The 15,189-nt window shown below is 40.8% G+C and overlaps 1 protein-coding gene across 2 annotated transcripts in view; it reads right to left on the bottom strand.

Moving 5' to 3' along the window:
• The window catches only part of ARHGAP10 (Rho GTPase activating protein 10), a 250,288-nt gene that overhangs the window by 8,002 nt on the left and 227,097 nt on the right, over positions 1 to 15,189 (bottom strand). Inside the window, exons 21-22 of one of the 2 annotated variants that reach the window (XM_074950968.1) lie at positions 5,941 to 6,081; positions 3,877 to 3,968 (exon numbers count right to left, since the gene is read on the bottom strand). The exons of the other annotated variant lie outside the window; for it this stretch is intronic. Of the exons in view, the coding sequence (XP_074807069.1) occupies positions 3,877 to 3,968; positions 5,941 to 6,081 (233 nt within the window). The remainder of the gene's footprint in view (positions 1 to 3,876; positions 3,969 to 5,940; positions 6,082 to 15,189) is intronic. 2 annotated transcript variants of the gene reach the window in all.

Here is a 15,189-nt window from a genome sequence, read left to right as displayed (position 1 = left end):
TGTGGATCTCTGACTGATGAAGATCCCTCCTAGTCAAGTTAAAAAAAATGGTAAATTAAAATAACTTGCGTTAGAGACTTTGAAGAGAACAATCATTTAGCTAATTTCTCTTTAAAAGGTCTCCCACCTAACTTGATGCAGACGTGATCTGCCTGCAAGGCAGCTCTGTGACAGGAAGCACGTCCACCAAGCACATTCCTTTACTGAGAGTACTGGAGGGAGAAGAGTGTGACTGGGAGCCCCAGATCTTCTCATCTGCTGTAACACACAGACCTGAAACCTGGAGCAGACTTGTTTGGGGGAATATGTCTCTGCACAGCCAAACAAGAGTTTGTGATATACGATATTTTTGCTTAAATTAAGTTTGTTTTTCGGGGGGGGGGGGGGGGGGAGAGGGGGTTCTTGTACAGTGAAAAAAACATTCTGCTGAACTCCCCACTTGTTCCAGCTTGTTAAAAAACTCAGAAGGAACATTCTGGTGGGGTGGGGGAGAGGGAGGTGATGAAAAGCTTTTAGTTTCTGAGAAACTTTCCACACGCATTTTTTTGTCCAATATAACAGTTAGTAGGATGCATTGCTGAATATATGGGCCATATTTAGCTATCTTTTTTTAAAAAAATATGCCTGTGCGTTGATTTTTTAGCTGCTGTAGTCTGTGTACTTTTTTCCTTTTCCTACTGGATCTAAGCTGGGAACTTGGAATTCCCCCTGCGTTACGGGCACACTGCAGAGATTCTCTTCCTTGGTGTCTGTGTGTCACTCTAAGCACATACCAGTCAGTATAGTTTGGCTGCGCACAATTTAATCCCTCCTTCCCGTAGGACAGTGTGTCACAATTTCAGGGTAACTGCACATGTATCCCCCCTACATGGTCCACTCCAGGAGCACCCAGTCAGGTCTCCAGCCATCAACTGACTCTGGACAGTCCTACTCCTTCTGACCAGAGGTTTTTAGGCTACACAGCTCTCTGCCTTACACTATGATATCCCTAGCAAGCCAGTCTGCCTCTTGGCCAATGCCTGTGCTTTGCTTTCTCTCCAGGGGCTCACTAACAACAGTGCATTGCCCGCAGTTACAAGTCACCACTCTGCTCTTTCTAAGCAAGCAAATTATTCTTAAGGTTACAGAGAAAACACAATAAACACAAACAGATTTAAATGTACCAGGGGTCACCCATCAGTCTTACGGGTCCTTACTAGGCCAAATTCTTTCCAACCCTTCTGCAAAGGCTGGGGGACCCACTGTAGCAGAAGGTCCGGTCCATTGGCTGATCAGAAAGAAGGCCACTAGTTGGTTCAAGCTCATCCTTTTATAGCAGTGGTTTTCAACCTGGGGTCTGCAGACCTGGGGTCTGTCTAAGGGGTCAGTGAAAGGCTATTGTTACCATAGAAAGTGTTTTTCAATCTGTGGTTCACAGACTCTAAGTTTTCCAAGGGGTCCACACCTCCATTCAAAATGAAAAAAGATTGAAAAAACATTGTTTTATACCAAAAGCCCTTTCTTTCTTACCTAGTCTCTGGAAAACCCAGTATTATGCAAACCACCTCACAGGGTGAACCTTCTCTGGAATTGTTTAGTCCCAGTGATTCAGCTTCATCACCCACACAGTCTTTTAGTTCCTGGAGGAGCTGTGGTTACCTTTCCCCCATGGAGTAGAACACAGTCATATATAAACCATTAATTAACTTAATACAATGGTCCCCAAAGATCACAGAATCAGAGAAATGTAGGGCTGCAAAAGACTATGAGAAGTCATCAGTTCCAGTCCCTGTGCTGAGGCAGGACCAAGTAAACCTAAACCGTCCATGACAGGTGTTTGTCCAACCTCTTCAGAAAAACCTCCACTGATGGAGATTTCACAGCCTCCCTTGGAAGCCTATTTCAAAGCTTTACTAACCTGACAGAAAGTTTTTCTTAATGTCTAGCCTAAATCTCCCTTGCTGCAGATTCAGCCCGTTACTTCTCCTACCTTCAGTGAACATGGATAACAATTGATCACAGTCTTCTTTTTCACAGACTATTTGAAGAACTTATCAGGTGCCCCCTCAGTCTTCCCCCACCCAAGACTTAAGTATGCCCAGTTTTTGAACCTTTCCTCATAGGTCAGGTTTTCTAAATCTTTTATCATTTTTATTGATTTCCTCAGGACTCTCTCCAGTTTGTCCACATCTTTTCTAAGGTGGGGCACCCAGAACTAGACACAACACTCCAACAGAGGCCTCACCAGTGCCCAGCTGAGCAGACAATTACCTCCTGTGTCTTACATATGACATTCCTGTTAATACAATACTAGCCTTTTTTGCAATTGCATATTCAGTTCGTGATCCACTATAATCCCCCAAATCCTTTTCTGTAGTATTACCACATAGCCAGTTATTCCCTATTTTGTAGTTGGCATCTGATTTTTCCTTCCTAAGTGCCCTTGTCTTTATTGAATTTCATATTGTTGAATTCAGACCAATTGTCCGATTTGTTAAGGTTGTTTTGAATTCTAATCCTGTCCTCCAAAGTGCTAGCAACCCCTCCCAGGTTGGCGTCATCTGCAAATTTTGTAAGTATACTCTTGACTCCACTACCAAAAAGTTATTAATGAAAACATATTGATTAGGACTGGACCCTGGACTGACCCCTGTGAGACGATGCTAGATACGCCCTCCCAGTTTGACAGCAGAGCTGCGATATCTGTCACACAGCGCATATCAACTTTCTGACACTAGTAGCAAGTTGAACAACTGGGAATAAATTCGGAGGTACCAGGTATGTTGGCCAAGGGAAGAATTTCCAGGCTCTTCTGGATCAGTGTGCCCCTTGTTCCAGCACACAGATCTCAGCATTTTTTACAAAATTTTCAGAGAATAACTTGGGAGCTTCAAACTGCACAAAATTTGGGTGAGCATTTTGATGAACTTAAGTTTTGGGGTTTTTTCAATGTGACACCATGTATCAAGGCCTTGTAACAGAGGAGGTTGTGGGGTACTCTTGCTATCATTTGATGCTTTTCTAATAGCAGTGCATAGTACATTGCATTCATAGGGCAATAACTGCCAAACATAACATTTAAAATCCTTCACAACAGCCCCTGCTTCCATGTCCCCGCATACTCTGCTGTCCTCCTGGTGGGGAGAAGCCAGGCTGGCTACTCCTTCTCTGACATTTTTAGGAGTAGATGACATGTCCAGTCCCCTCCTAGATCTTCAGGAATTAAATAATAGCCCCTGCTAGCACAAGGGCAGAACTACAGGAAAAGCTCCTGTCAACTCAGTGTCCCTGGGACAGAAGCAGCTGATGGGAAGCTAGGATAGATGAACTAAATTTGGGATGCCCAGGACAAATCAGGATGGTTGGCAAGTACACCCTCAAAATGAGGATCTCTTTATGGACATTCATATTTATCTGTATATTTGTGTGCATAGACATACACCATCACTTGGCCCAACGTAATGCATACTCGCCCCTTATATACATATATTCACCATTCCTCCCTGCCCCCTCGCCCCCCAAAATCCCTATCCTGCTCTAAATCCTGAGGTAAACTTAGGAAAATGATGCCTCAACACAAAGCCCCGTGGAATTTACAAAGCTAAGTTTGTGAAAAAGAAAGTTCACATACAGAGATGCTTTTCTGTGCTGCCAAATCAGCATTTCTACACAATTGCAAGTGCCTCCTCATCTGAGCCTTGAGTATCACCACCACAGTGCGCTAATACATGCCCAAGAAAATGTATACCAATACGCCAGAAATCCATTAAGTTCCGGACTATTTGTAGTCAGCCACCTTGCCATATCACTAATAGTTATGAATGTATTTTTGTCTGAGGCCATTTAGGAGGGTTTTCAGTTTGCTTGTTTTAACATTTGTGTGTACAGAGTACTTACCATCTTCAAAAACTGCTCCTATTTGAAAAGATAATTCAGAGCTATGTTCTGCCTCACAAGGGTACACTGCTCTTGCTCTTCTGTTGAGAACACTGAAAGTGTGACATAAAATGAAATATGCTTATCAATAGCTAAAAGAAACTAATATCCATTTATAACACATTTGGGGCCCAATTTCAGAACTTTAAGCACAGGATTTCATGTGCACAATTGCGTGTTCCTAATTTGCACACACAAACAGCACAATTCCATTTCACAGCTTGCCATCTGAACTTGTGCATATCCAGTTTGTACATGTAATCATAGCTATGCACACACACCTGTGCACATCTCACTTTTAAAAACAAACTATGTAAAACACTGCCCAAGGAAATCAGCAATGAAACAAACATTAGGTAAAGGATAGAGTACTTAATCTTAAAATCATAATCTTTAGATATTGAGACCCATTTATTCAGGGAATTTCAACTTCATGTTTTCAGTCTTCCTGTATGCTGTCCTGTATTTGAACTGTTCTTGTAGTTTATTACCATACAACAGTCTAGAAAACCACAGAACATGTTCTGTCCTATGTAAAATTTTGGACACTATTCTAGAGATGTATTTAAGAGGTTTGATAATGAAATATCACTGCAAATTTTTCCAGGATAACTATGCACTTCTGAAGCTACCATGACCAGAAATCTTAGAGCTTTTTTGGCTAAATAAACAGTAACTGGATGCTTTACAATGCATTATTTTGACAAAGTAACCATGCTATTAATTCATCATTTGTTGAGTCCTCACAGCGAAAAAACTGTACAAAAAAAATTGGAAGGGACACCGTCCCTGACCCAATGAACGTGCAGAGTCAAAAGGACAATACAGCGGTAGCACAGTATAACACGTGGCCAAAACCAGAATTTTTGACAAAGTGGCGTAGAGGATTTGTTAGTATGTCTGACTGCTTTCCCTAGCAAAGTTAGTAGTACAGCAGTCCTTTGTTTAAGAAGGAAAAGATGAGGTGATAGAGGCCTAGTGCATCCTGGGCAGAAGGCAGAGGGAAAACAAAGAAGGCGGCACAATGACGAGAGTGGGAGGAGATCGAGGGGGCAAAAGGAGTGAGGAGAAAAATATGAAAGTAGAGACATGGAGAGTGGAAGAATTATGCAGAGTCTTGAAGGCAAGGACAAGAAGCTCGAATTTGATATGGAAGGCAAAGGAATACAGGTGGAGTTGTGTTTTGATTAGGGACCATCTACCTGTAATATATTAAATAGTTGAGGAAAACAGCAAATAAGATACATTATAAGCAAGAAGTAGAGATCCACTCAAGACAGTTCACACTGTTGGCATTATTCCCCAAGCAATTATTACTACCACCTTGAGCAGTATGAGGCATCTCTCTGCTTGCAAATGGCTACATTCTTGAATTTGCGGTGGTTTCTGTATTACAGTGGTTTTCAACCTTTCGTCATGTGCAGACTCCTGAACATTTCTGAAGGGAGGTCCAGACCCCGTTGGAAATCATTGAAATCCTGCAGACGCCCCAGAGCACAGGTTGAAAACCACTGTTCTGTGGTCATGAGAACCCGTCCCAGACCCCCTAGACATAGTCTGCGGACCCCCAGATTGAAAACCACTGCTGTGTTACACTAGAACCTCAGAGTTACAAACACCTCGGGAATGGAGGTTGTTTGTAACTCTGAACAAAATATTATAGTTGTTCTTTCAACAGTTTACAACTGAACACTGGATTTAATACAGGTTTGAAATTTCACTATGCAGAAGAAAAATGCTGCTTTCCCTTTGGGTTTTTTTTCAGTAGTTTACACTTAACATAGTACTGTACAGTATTTGCTTATTTGGGACGGGTGGGGAGAAGGCTATCTCTGCTGCTCCCTTATTGTGTATTTCCAGTTCCAAATGAGGTGTGCGGTTGACTGGTCAGTCCCTAACTCTGGTGTTCCTAACTCTGAGGTTCTATTGTACATTAAGACCCAAGTTTGCTTTTTTCCTTAGGACAATGATAGAGAGAGACGGAAGTAAAGAAAACATCAACAAAAATTGAAGTGTACATTGTACCTTTCAGCTGGTCTGTCACTCCCTGTGGCAGAGGTGGGGAAGGGGAAAGACGACAGTGCTGGAGTTCTGGTAGTTGAGGTAGGTGTTGTGGTGGACTGTGTATTCAACCATGAGACCATCGGTGAACGAGTCTGACTGGGGCTAAGGGATGAAATTTTTCAGGGCTACATTAATAACTTGCATGCAATTCTCTTTCACATCAGAAACATTCCATGTGGGACTCTGTGACTACTGAACTCCTTAAAACTCAAGATTAGTGGGGTCGCTGAACTGATTTTCCAGCCATGGTTCTGAATGTCCTGACGAAGTATTTCTCCTACATGCCCTATATCCCAGGACAAAGACATCTCTCCAAGTGATGATAAACTCGAAAAAAATGCAAACATTTCCAATTCCTTATGTAATAAAGGCAGATACAATGGAACCACATCTTGCAGGCTATTATTTGAGCTGCCACTACCTACGCCTTTACAAGTTTTGACAAATCTATTTTAAGATCTTTTCAGTACTGCACTAAGCCATGTGTGGCTGGAGGCTTTCAAAAGAGGTTGTAGCTATTACAATGGTGGGATCATGATGCTGGGTCTCAGCATTAGTGCCACATTTGAGCACGGCATGGGCCTTCATGGCCTCTGTCAGGGGTTGTGGAGATGTCAAGAGAACAAAGCCCCTCCCAACAGTGATATTAGAACAATGCTCACTGTGCTGCTTCTGGACTGAGATCGAGAGGCCACACAACCTGGGCAGTTTGTTGAAGATTCAGACCAACCAGAATCTTTGGAAAACAGTAACTTGTATACTTATGAGTCACAATGAAATCTGGCGTAGAAAGAAACCCAAACCTTTTTCATAACCTTATTTGCTGAGCATAAACAATGTGCTCATCTGTGAACAGAGCTGACGAGAAGTCGCAATGACTTTACCATCCAAGAATATTTTATATTGTGTGTGCGCATGCTCAGGTGCACACGTGCCAGGAAGGAGAAATAGCTATTGACCAGGGTTAAACTTGTTTTAAACTCTGTGACTGTAAAACACAGACAAACTCCCATTCTTCCCACATACTACACACACTACTTCTAATTTCATATGTTAAAAAACTAAAAGACACAAAAACCTGAAGTTTCTCCCTATTTTGAATCTCATTTCAGGACACACAAAAAAGGCCAAGTGGTTAAAAAAAATGAACATCCGTATCTTTTGTGGAATAAAGGCGCTGAAGTGCAAGCAACACCTATGTAAAAACACAATTCAAATGACGAACATGTTGGTAACATTCATTCAGGCATCATCACCAATCATCCTGCAGGGCTAACTATGCTAATCTGACTACATTACTGGTTAAGTAAGGTGCAGACTTGTACATGCCTGAAAATATTAAGGTCCCAATTCGCAGACTTCAATAACTCAATGCTGATTTACATCTGCTGAGGGTCTTAAAGTATGTTTGTATTTAAATAAGCCCAACATTTAAAAACATCATACGGATTGTTTTTTATTTACTTTTAACATTTCCCACTTTAAAACCAGTGCCAGGTTGATTTATGAAACCCATATAAAGTATAAAGGAAAAAAAATATTCTGGGTTTGTTTACTCTATTGCCAAAACTAAAGTATATCAGCACCTACTTAAACCACTAAATGTAGCAACCACCAACAACTCAAGGATGTTCTACCAAATGAAGTGCCTTCTCGAATTGCAGTTCAGATTTGGCATCCTTGGCTCTCAACCAGTGAATAATGAACATATTCATCCATGAATATTTGGTTAAAAAAACAAAACAAAAAAACCCCTACCAAATGTATTACTCTGTTTCTAATTATTTAACCAGCTGTACCAGTGAAAAACAACTAGTTTTGTGCGTGCGTGCGTGTGTGTGAGAGAGAGAGAGATCACGTTGAGGGGTTAGAAACAAAACTTACATTTTTTACTAAAAATCTCTCATCCAGAAACATAATTCATAAGGATGAATACAACATAAAAGATGGGTTCCCTTTGAGTGTTGGCGGAGGGGGGAGACAGAGAGAAGAATGTATCCAGAGAGGGGTAGGGGAAGAAATGAAATGCTCAGATCAATATGTATGTCTCATGTTATGTGAATTACTACACAAGATGATCAGTAGTGTATCAACCAAGAAAAATGCACTGCTCCTCACCTGAGGCACAGTGTAAAACTGAATACAAATGTAGATATATTCTCTGGGAGCCTAGTGTAAATCCAATATTTCCAGTGGAAAAACCTTTAGAACTGCAGGCACCTCTGAGCTCTGTGTTACTCCCTCCCCCACTTTTTGATGTATTCTCTTAATATGATTCAGCTGTAGAGAAAGCACTGTGGTACTGTTCTTGAATTCGCCTGTCAGTTTCAGCTTGTGGTTACAGATCAAGAGTTCATGGTCTATGATGCAGCAATGAAAAACCCTATTTCTGGACATAACATGGTGAAACAATCACTAATAACAAAAATATGAAGCACCCACCTGACCTACTTGTATTTTAGATTTTCTTTTTTTATTTACTATACTTGGCTACCTAAAGAACCACTGATTTGATTCTATTTTTAAACTGAAGTTTTTACTCAATACAAAAAATCTTTCCAATGCTGTGCTGCACAAGCCCCCTACTGCAGGATTTTTTTTTAAAAAAAGGATATTTGTGGTAAAGTTATTTACACAAAAAGATATTTAAAGATAAAGTTGTAAGAAAAGCCTTGTTTACCAAGATGATAATAAAAACCTACTAGTATATCTTATCTCAAATTTAAGGCAGTCTGTTAAAGAAATCCACGCTCCTAAAGGCTGAAATGAATGCAATGTGTTTCCTGTGGAAAAAAACCCTGACATAATCATCTCTCTTTGAGAAGAAATGTTATTGTCTGGTATAGAGAATCGGGGGGGAGGGGGAAGGAGGAATAGCCTTACTGAAAATAAGCTAGAGATTTCATACTGATATTCAGAAACAAACTCCTGAAAACAAGATTTTATTGGATGTTTATCTGGCTGGTTCCTAAGGTAACACAGCTACCGAGGAGTCTCTTATCTTGAGAGCAAGCAAGAGAGAGAGCCTGTGAAAAGAATCTACACTCTAACTTTTTAGAAAATAGATTTGTTTCATAGAAGGGTTTGGCAGCCCTGTGTCTGTCATATCACACTGTATTACTGACACAAAACTCTGTAAAAGTGCTTTTAAAATGTTTTATTACAATAAGACATATATCAAAAGGTATTGGCTATTTCTGATTCAATATGCCATCCAGTATTCTCCAGCACCAGACAACACACTCCATGCATATTAAACTTTCTCACTGTATGAAAGCTCAGACTTTTTGGTGAGGGTTGGGGGGAAGATACACTGCTGGATGCAGTTTCTACTGTTGTAGTTTGAGCCAGAGCAGGGGACAGCATCCAAAGGGCAGGAACTCCCTCCTTTGGTCAAGAAAAAAGACCCACCACCACTTGGAAGGAACGTGTACAGCACGCATAAATCTTCATTTGTACAGAAATGGATCAGCCAACACTGGAACAGAGGTTTCTTTAAACCTAGACTGTGAAGTCTCAGTGGAGCAGCTAACACATTAGCGCAATGATCTTTCATGCCAGTCTGGTAAATCTAAAGCATACAGCTACAGCAGCTGTCCTAGGCTAAAGCATTTTAAAATTATAATTTAGTTAAAACAAAATAAAGCATATGTATATCTGTATGCTACAGCAAACTGCAGACCAAAGGCTGTTCCTCTTCCAGAAATCAAGAGTAATTGTATTCCCTGGATTGAAAAGAGCTGCTGTAAGAGAAAGAGGAAAATAGGCTGCAATGCAGAGCCCATTATTTTATAACCCTCCCTCTGGTAACATGTATTCAGTTTATCCCATATAATATGACACAGTGATTCTAGTGCACTGTTTTTAGCTGTCTAAACCACTTTTTGAAGACATTCTAAGCGATAGCCAACCCTGTTTCATGTAGGAAACACATGACTTCAGCGTCGAGTTAGATTGTGCCTGTTTCAGTGGAATTGCAAAAATGGTGGGCATTACTGCCCTTGTACCACAAAAGGCAGAATTAAAACAAGTGCCAAATACCCCCACACACCTCCAAAAACTGCAGTCACTGAGTGGGTGACAATGATGAAACAATAGCAGGCTACAAAAATGAGCACAACTAGTGTGTATGATTTCTGTATAATTGGATCATGTCTTTTTTAAAGCTGTTTAAATGTGTTCTTCCTCTAAAATAACTTAAAGACCTCAGATAATCACACAGAAAGAACATAACAAGGTTCAAGACTGTCATTAAAGTCACCTGCCACCTGTACAGAGATTGCGAATTTGCATCACCACCCAAAGCTACAGAAAGGAACCACTTCAGTTTTTTAGGGAGATAAGCTGACTGATTGTAGACATAACAAGGCTGATGGGAATTCATTTGGTAGTCAGACAAATAGGAGTAATTATCTCCAAGACTTTTGTTGTGTTCAGGACATTGCTATTTCCTCCTTCCCCTGACAGCTCCTTTGACACTGGTTTTCCTCTTCAGGATTTCAGCCATCCTGAGATTTACTGTTGCTTTGCTTTGATCATTAGTTTCCTAACCCACTGCTCACAAACATCCAGAAAGGCATTCTATGGTGATTTGGGGAATCTGTCTATGGACAACTTATGAATTCTGATTTATTTTATGAGCTCTATGTATAACTCTAACTCTCATTATGTAATAAACTAACCACGGGCTGACAAGGACTCTGTCATATATCACACACCCTGTCTAGAAGAAGCTATAGACAAACAAAAGAGGTTGTTAGCATTCTAATGACTGTTCTCTGGCAAGGCAATAAGTATACTAAAGAGGGTGCCTGAGCTGGAAGAATCCAATTAATTCCAGGTGATCTCAGGCAGGGGAGTTTGGAGCAGTGGAATTTCCCCAGAAGAGAGTACAAACGTGAGGAGTTAATTCAGCTGTTTAAAAACACAGAGATTAGGTGAGTCAGGGTGACAAAGCTAGAAGGAGAGAGGAACAAAATGGGACAGGATTTTGGAGGAATAAGGAACCTTATTGCCTACCAAACCAGCAAGAGGAGAAGGAAACTGGCTGCAGGTGAGAGGGAGACTCCATATTCTGGTGAAACCATGAGGCTCCAAAACAGGGTTCTTGACCAGGGCTGAGACACACTCAAAACACAAACAGTATGGTCAAATGTAGCCCTGGTCACTATTATACAAACTTCTTTTGTGCATTTCAGAACAGGAAAACAGAAATACAGTTTGTGTCTACTGTAATGCAGCAACATTGATAATATAATACTGGTACTGTAATATATACTGTTTAAATATGAATTTATAGCACTATAGAAAATGAAACAATTAATTCACACTACTGTGGTTCTTTTGCATAATGTTGACCACTAACTTGGCTCCTGAACTGCTGAGGTCTGAGTAGTACTACTGTACAGTGCCTAGAACAAGAGGTCCCTGAACTGTAATACAAATAATTAACAGCAGCAACAGTAGCTCTCTGGCACACTAAACAAACATTTAGGAGCTCTGTGCATTTTTTGCTGTGTGCATTTTTTGCTTTGTTCTTAAATATTTACTTCTTTAACGAGGCTGAATATTACTGTTCTTCACCTTCATCTACAAAAGGTTTAATCCCAAAGAGAGCATTTCCCAGGCCTAGGCAACTCACTACAGGAGCACTATTGCAAATACATCTTCAACCTTCAGCTGTGAGTGATTTCACATTCCTCTATTTCAAATGATCACTGGACGAAACTAGGTGGATGGCTGGCTCAGCTTTAGAGTCTACACTACACAGGAAAAAGAAATCGCATTGTGTCAGCTGTTCTTCTTCATTAAAGCAATAAAATATTTTGCACTTCTTCATGCCGTGTAGCCAAGGATCTCACAGGGCTTTACAAAAAACAACACACTGAAGCAGGAAAGTATCATCCTCATTTTAGGCATGAAGAAAACTGAGGGACTGAGCGATTAAGTGACAGAAGTCACACACCAAAGTCTGTTTCAGAACCAGGAATATCAAATAGATCCAATTATAATTTCTATGGCTTAAGTCACAAGATACTTCCCTTCCAGTTTCAGAGGGGAGAAGACACATCACAAGGAAAATTCCCTTTTTTGCGTGGAGTTATATGAGTTATAAATTTAGAAAGAAATACAAACTTAAAAGTATGTTAAGAAGTATTTTACAATTCAGACTAAAGATAGAATTGGAGAAACTGCCTTTGCAATACCTGAACAGTGAGAAAGAGAACACAGTTTTTAAACAGAAGTATTTGGCTATTTTAACTTAGAGCACCTGTGACAGTGCAGGGAATGAACACCTATGAGTTCCAGGAGGTGGGTGGGCCTTTGCCCACCCACATCTGAAAGCCCCTTCCCCAGCCTAAAAGGAGGACTGACTAAACCCAGGGCTCAAATGATTTGGGGGGACATCTAATAAGAAAACAGGGACAGGAGTGAGGTCATAAGGCCATAAGCAAGGATCCAGAGGGGGACACCAAGCAGAGAACCCTGAACAGTGCCCACTGCTCCTCGAAGGTGTCTAGGGAGCCAGCGGACGCAGCCCAGAGGAACTCTGCCCAAATGTGTAATCGAAGGGAGGAATGGAACGGAAGTAGGCCCCACAGTTGCAGAGCACCTCCCCATCCAGCATCCTCCTTCTGCTTAATAGATGGCCACATTGGCCAGCGCCAGGAAGAGGTCGATGAGAAGGTCTCATGACTTTGTGGGGCCATGGACAGGGTATGCATAGATCAGGAGGTGTGGGGAAAAGTGCAGCCAAAACCTAATAAAAGGTTCTGGAGGAGCCAGAAAAGGGGCAGCAAGGACTGGGCTGTCTCCCAAGATCTGTGAGAGTGATGGGTCGTCTTTCAGGATAGGTTGTACATCCTTGATGATGTGTTGGAGAGGTTTTAGTTGGGGGCTGAAGGTGATGGCTAGTGGCGTTCTGTTGTTTTCTTTGTTGGGCCTGTCCTGTAGTAGGTGACTTCTGGGTACTCTTCTGTCTCTGTCAGTCTGTTTCTTCACTTCAGCAGGTGGGTACTGTAGTTGTAAGAACGCTTGATAGAGATCTTGTAGGTGTTTGTCTCTGTCTGAGGGGTTGGCCAGTCCTTGCTTACAGACAGCCCTCCAACCTGAAGCAAATACTCACCAGCAACCACACACCACACAACAGAACCACTAACCCAGGAACCTATCCTTGCAACAAAGCTTGTTGCCAACTGTGTCCACATATCTATTCAGGGGACACCATCATAGGGCCACATCAGCCACACTATCAGAGGCTCGTTCACCTGCACATCTACCAATGTGATATATGCCATCATGTGCCAGCAATGCCCCTCTGCCATGTACATTGGCCAAACTGGACAGTCTCTCCGTAAAAGAATAAATGGACACAAATCAGATGTCAAGAATTATAACATTCAAAAACCAGTCGGAGAACACTTCAATCTCTTTGGTCACTCGATTACAGACCTAAAAGTTGCAATTCTTCAACAAAAAAAACTTCAAAAACAGACTCCAACAAGAGACTGCTGAATTGGAATTAATTTGCAAACTGGATACAATTAACTTAGGCTTGAATGGGAGTGGATGGGTCATTACACAAAGTAAAACTATTTCCCCATGTTTATTTCGCCCGCCCCCCACGGCTGTTCCTCAGACATTCTTGTCAACTGTTGGAAATGGCCCAACTTGATTATCACTACAAAAGGTTCCCCCCCCCACCGCTGGTAATAGCTCACCTTACCAGATCACTCGTTACAGTGTGTATGGTAACACCCATTGTTTCGTGTTCTCTGTGTATATAAATCTCCCCACTGTATTTTCCACTGCATGCATCCGATGAAGTGAGCTGTAGCTCACGAAAGCTTATGCTGAAATAAATTTGTTAGTCTCTAAGGTGCCAAAAGTACTCCTTTTCTTTTTGCTAAATGCAATTTTCCTAGCTAGCCTGCACATGCACGCACCCCCCCCCCTTTCCTGACATAAAACCTCAAGAAGAAAAATTGCAGACAAAAGAGGGATTTCGTGCTTCTACTGAAAGTTACCACTTGCTTAGAAAGTCATTATGGATCTGCATCACTTAACAACAAGCAAAAAAAAAAAAAAAAAAAAAAAAAAGGGGGGGGGGGGGGGAGAAAATTACAATCCAATCCAGAGGCAACAGTGCCCAAAGCACATCCATATAAACGAGAGCAAATAGACCCAGCTATAATTACATCGACGCTTTAAAGACTTTTGTCCTTTCGCCCCATTTGGGAAATATGTTATTACAATTAATAAGTACTTATCAATGACATATATATATAGCATATATATCGTATAAGCAGGCCAGGCCACTCAAAATGTCATAAAGGAAAATATCTGTAACAAAAAAGCAAAATCTCTTCCTCAGACTTACTTCATTCACCTTTTTGCCTTTCAAGGTTAAAGATTTTTTTCATGACATTTTAAATTTTGTATGAATAGTAAACGAGGGAATTCACTCAGAGTTTGATTTACGATAAAAAAGTCAGCCTCCTTATGTTTCAGGCTTGGCCGTGTTGTGAATTGAGCCCCAGTGTACTAAAACTTGCAGTGTCACATTTTGCTGAACTAGAATCAAGCTCACTAACTGCTACAAAGCCTATTCAAGTGACAAACTGCAAATTAATTGAAAATACAGGCATTTTTATATGTTAATGTATTATATAGATCTAAGCCCGCCCTTGAATAGCAATGTTCAGCTCCTATTAACTTTAATAGGTTCTGTATGTATGTATGTATCGAAGGACAGAATTTGGTCATACATCTTGATGGTAACATACTACCACCCACAACTACTACAGTGTGTAGACATTTCTTCAGGTTAGGTATCTGGGGGACCCAGTGGTTTGAAATAAAACAATTGTAATGTATTTTGCACAGAATACTTTACAAATGCAATGCCTAAATAAAACAGTGTAAACCATGAAACTGCTAGTAGTAAAACACCTTGACTTTCCATACTAAAAAGCTAAAATATAATTTAGCACAGTGTTTCACAACCAGGGAGATGTGTACCCCTGGGGGTACGCAGAGGTCTTCCAGGGGGCATTCAACTCATCTAGATATTTGCCTAATTTTACAACAGGCTGCATAAAAGTAAAGTCAGTACAAACTAAAATTTCATACAATGACTTATTTGTACTCCTCTATATATGATACACTGAAATGTAAGTACAATATTTATATTCCAATTAATTTTATAAT

The sequence above is a fragment of the Natator depressus genome, chromosome 4 (assembly GCF_965152275.1).
Source record: "Natator depressus isolate rNatDep1 chromosome 4, rNatDep2.hap1, whole genome shotgun sequence".
Taxonomy (NCBI): domain Eukaryota; kingdom Metazoa; phylum Chordata; order Testudines; family Cheloniidae; genus Natator; species Natator depressus.
The sequence above is the reverse complement of the archived record's forward strand: the minus strand, read 5'-3'. Positions and strand labels throughout refer to the sequence as shown.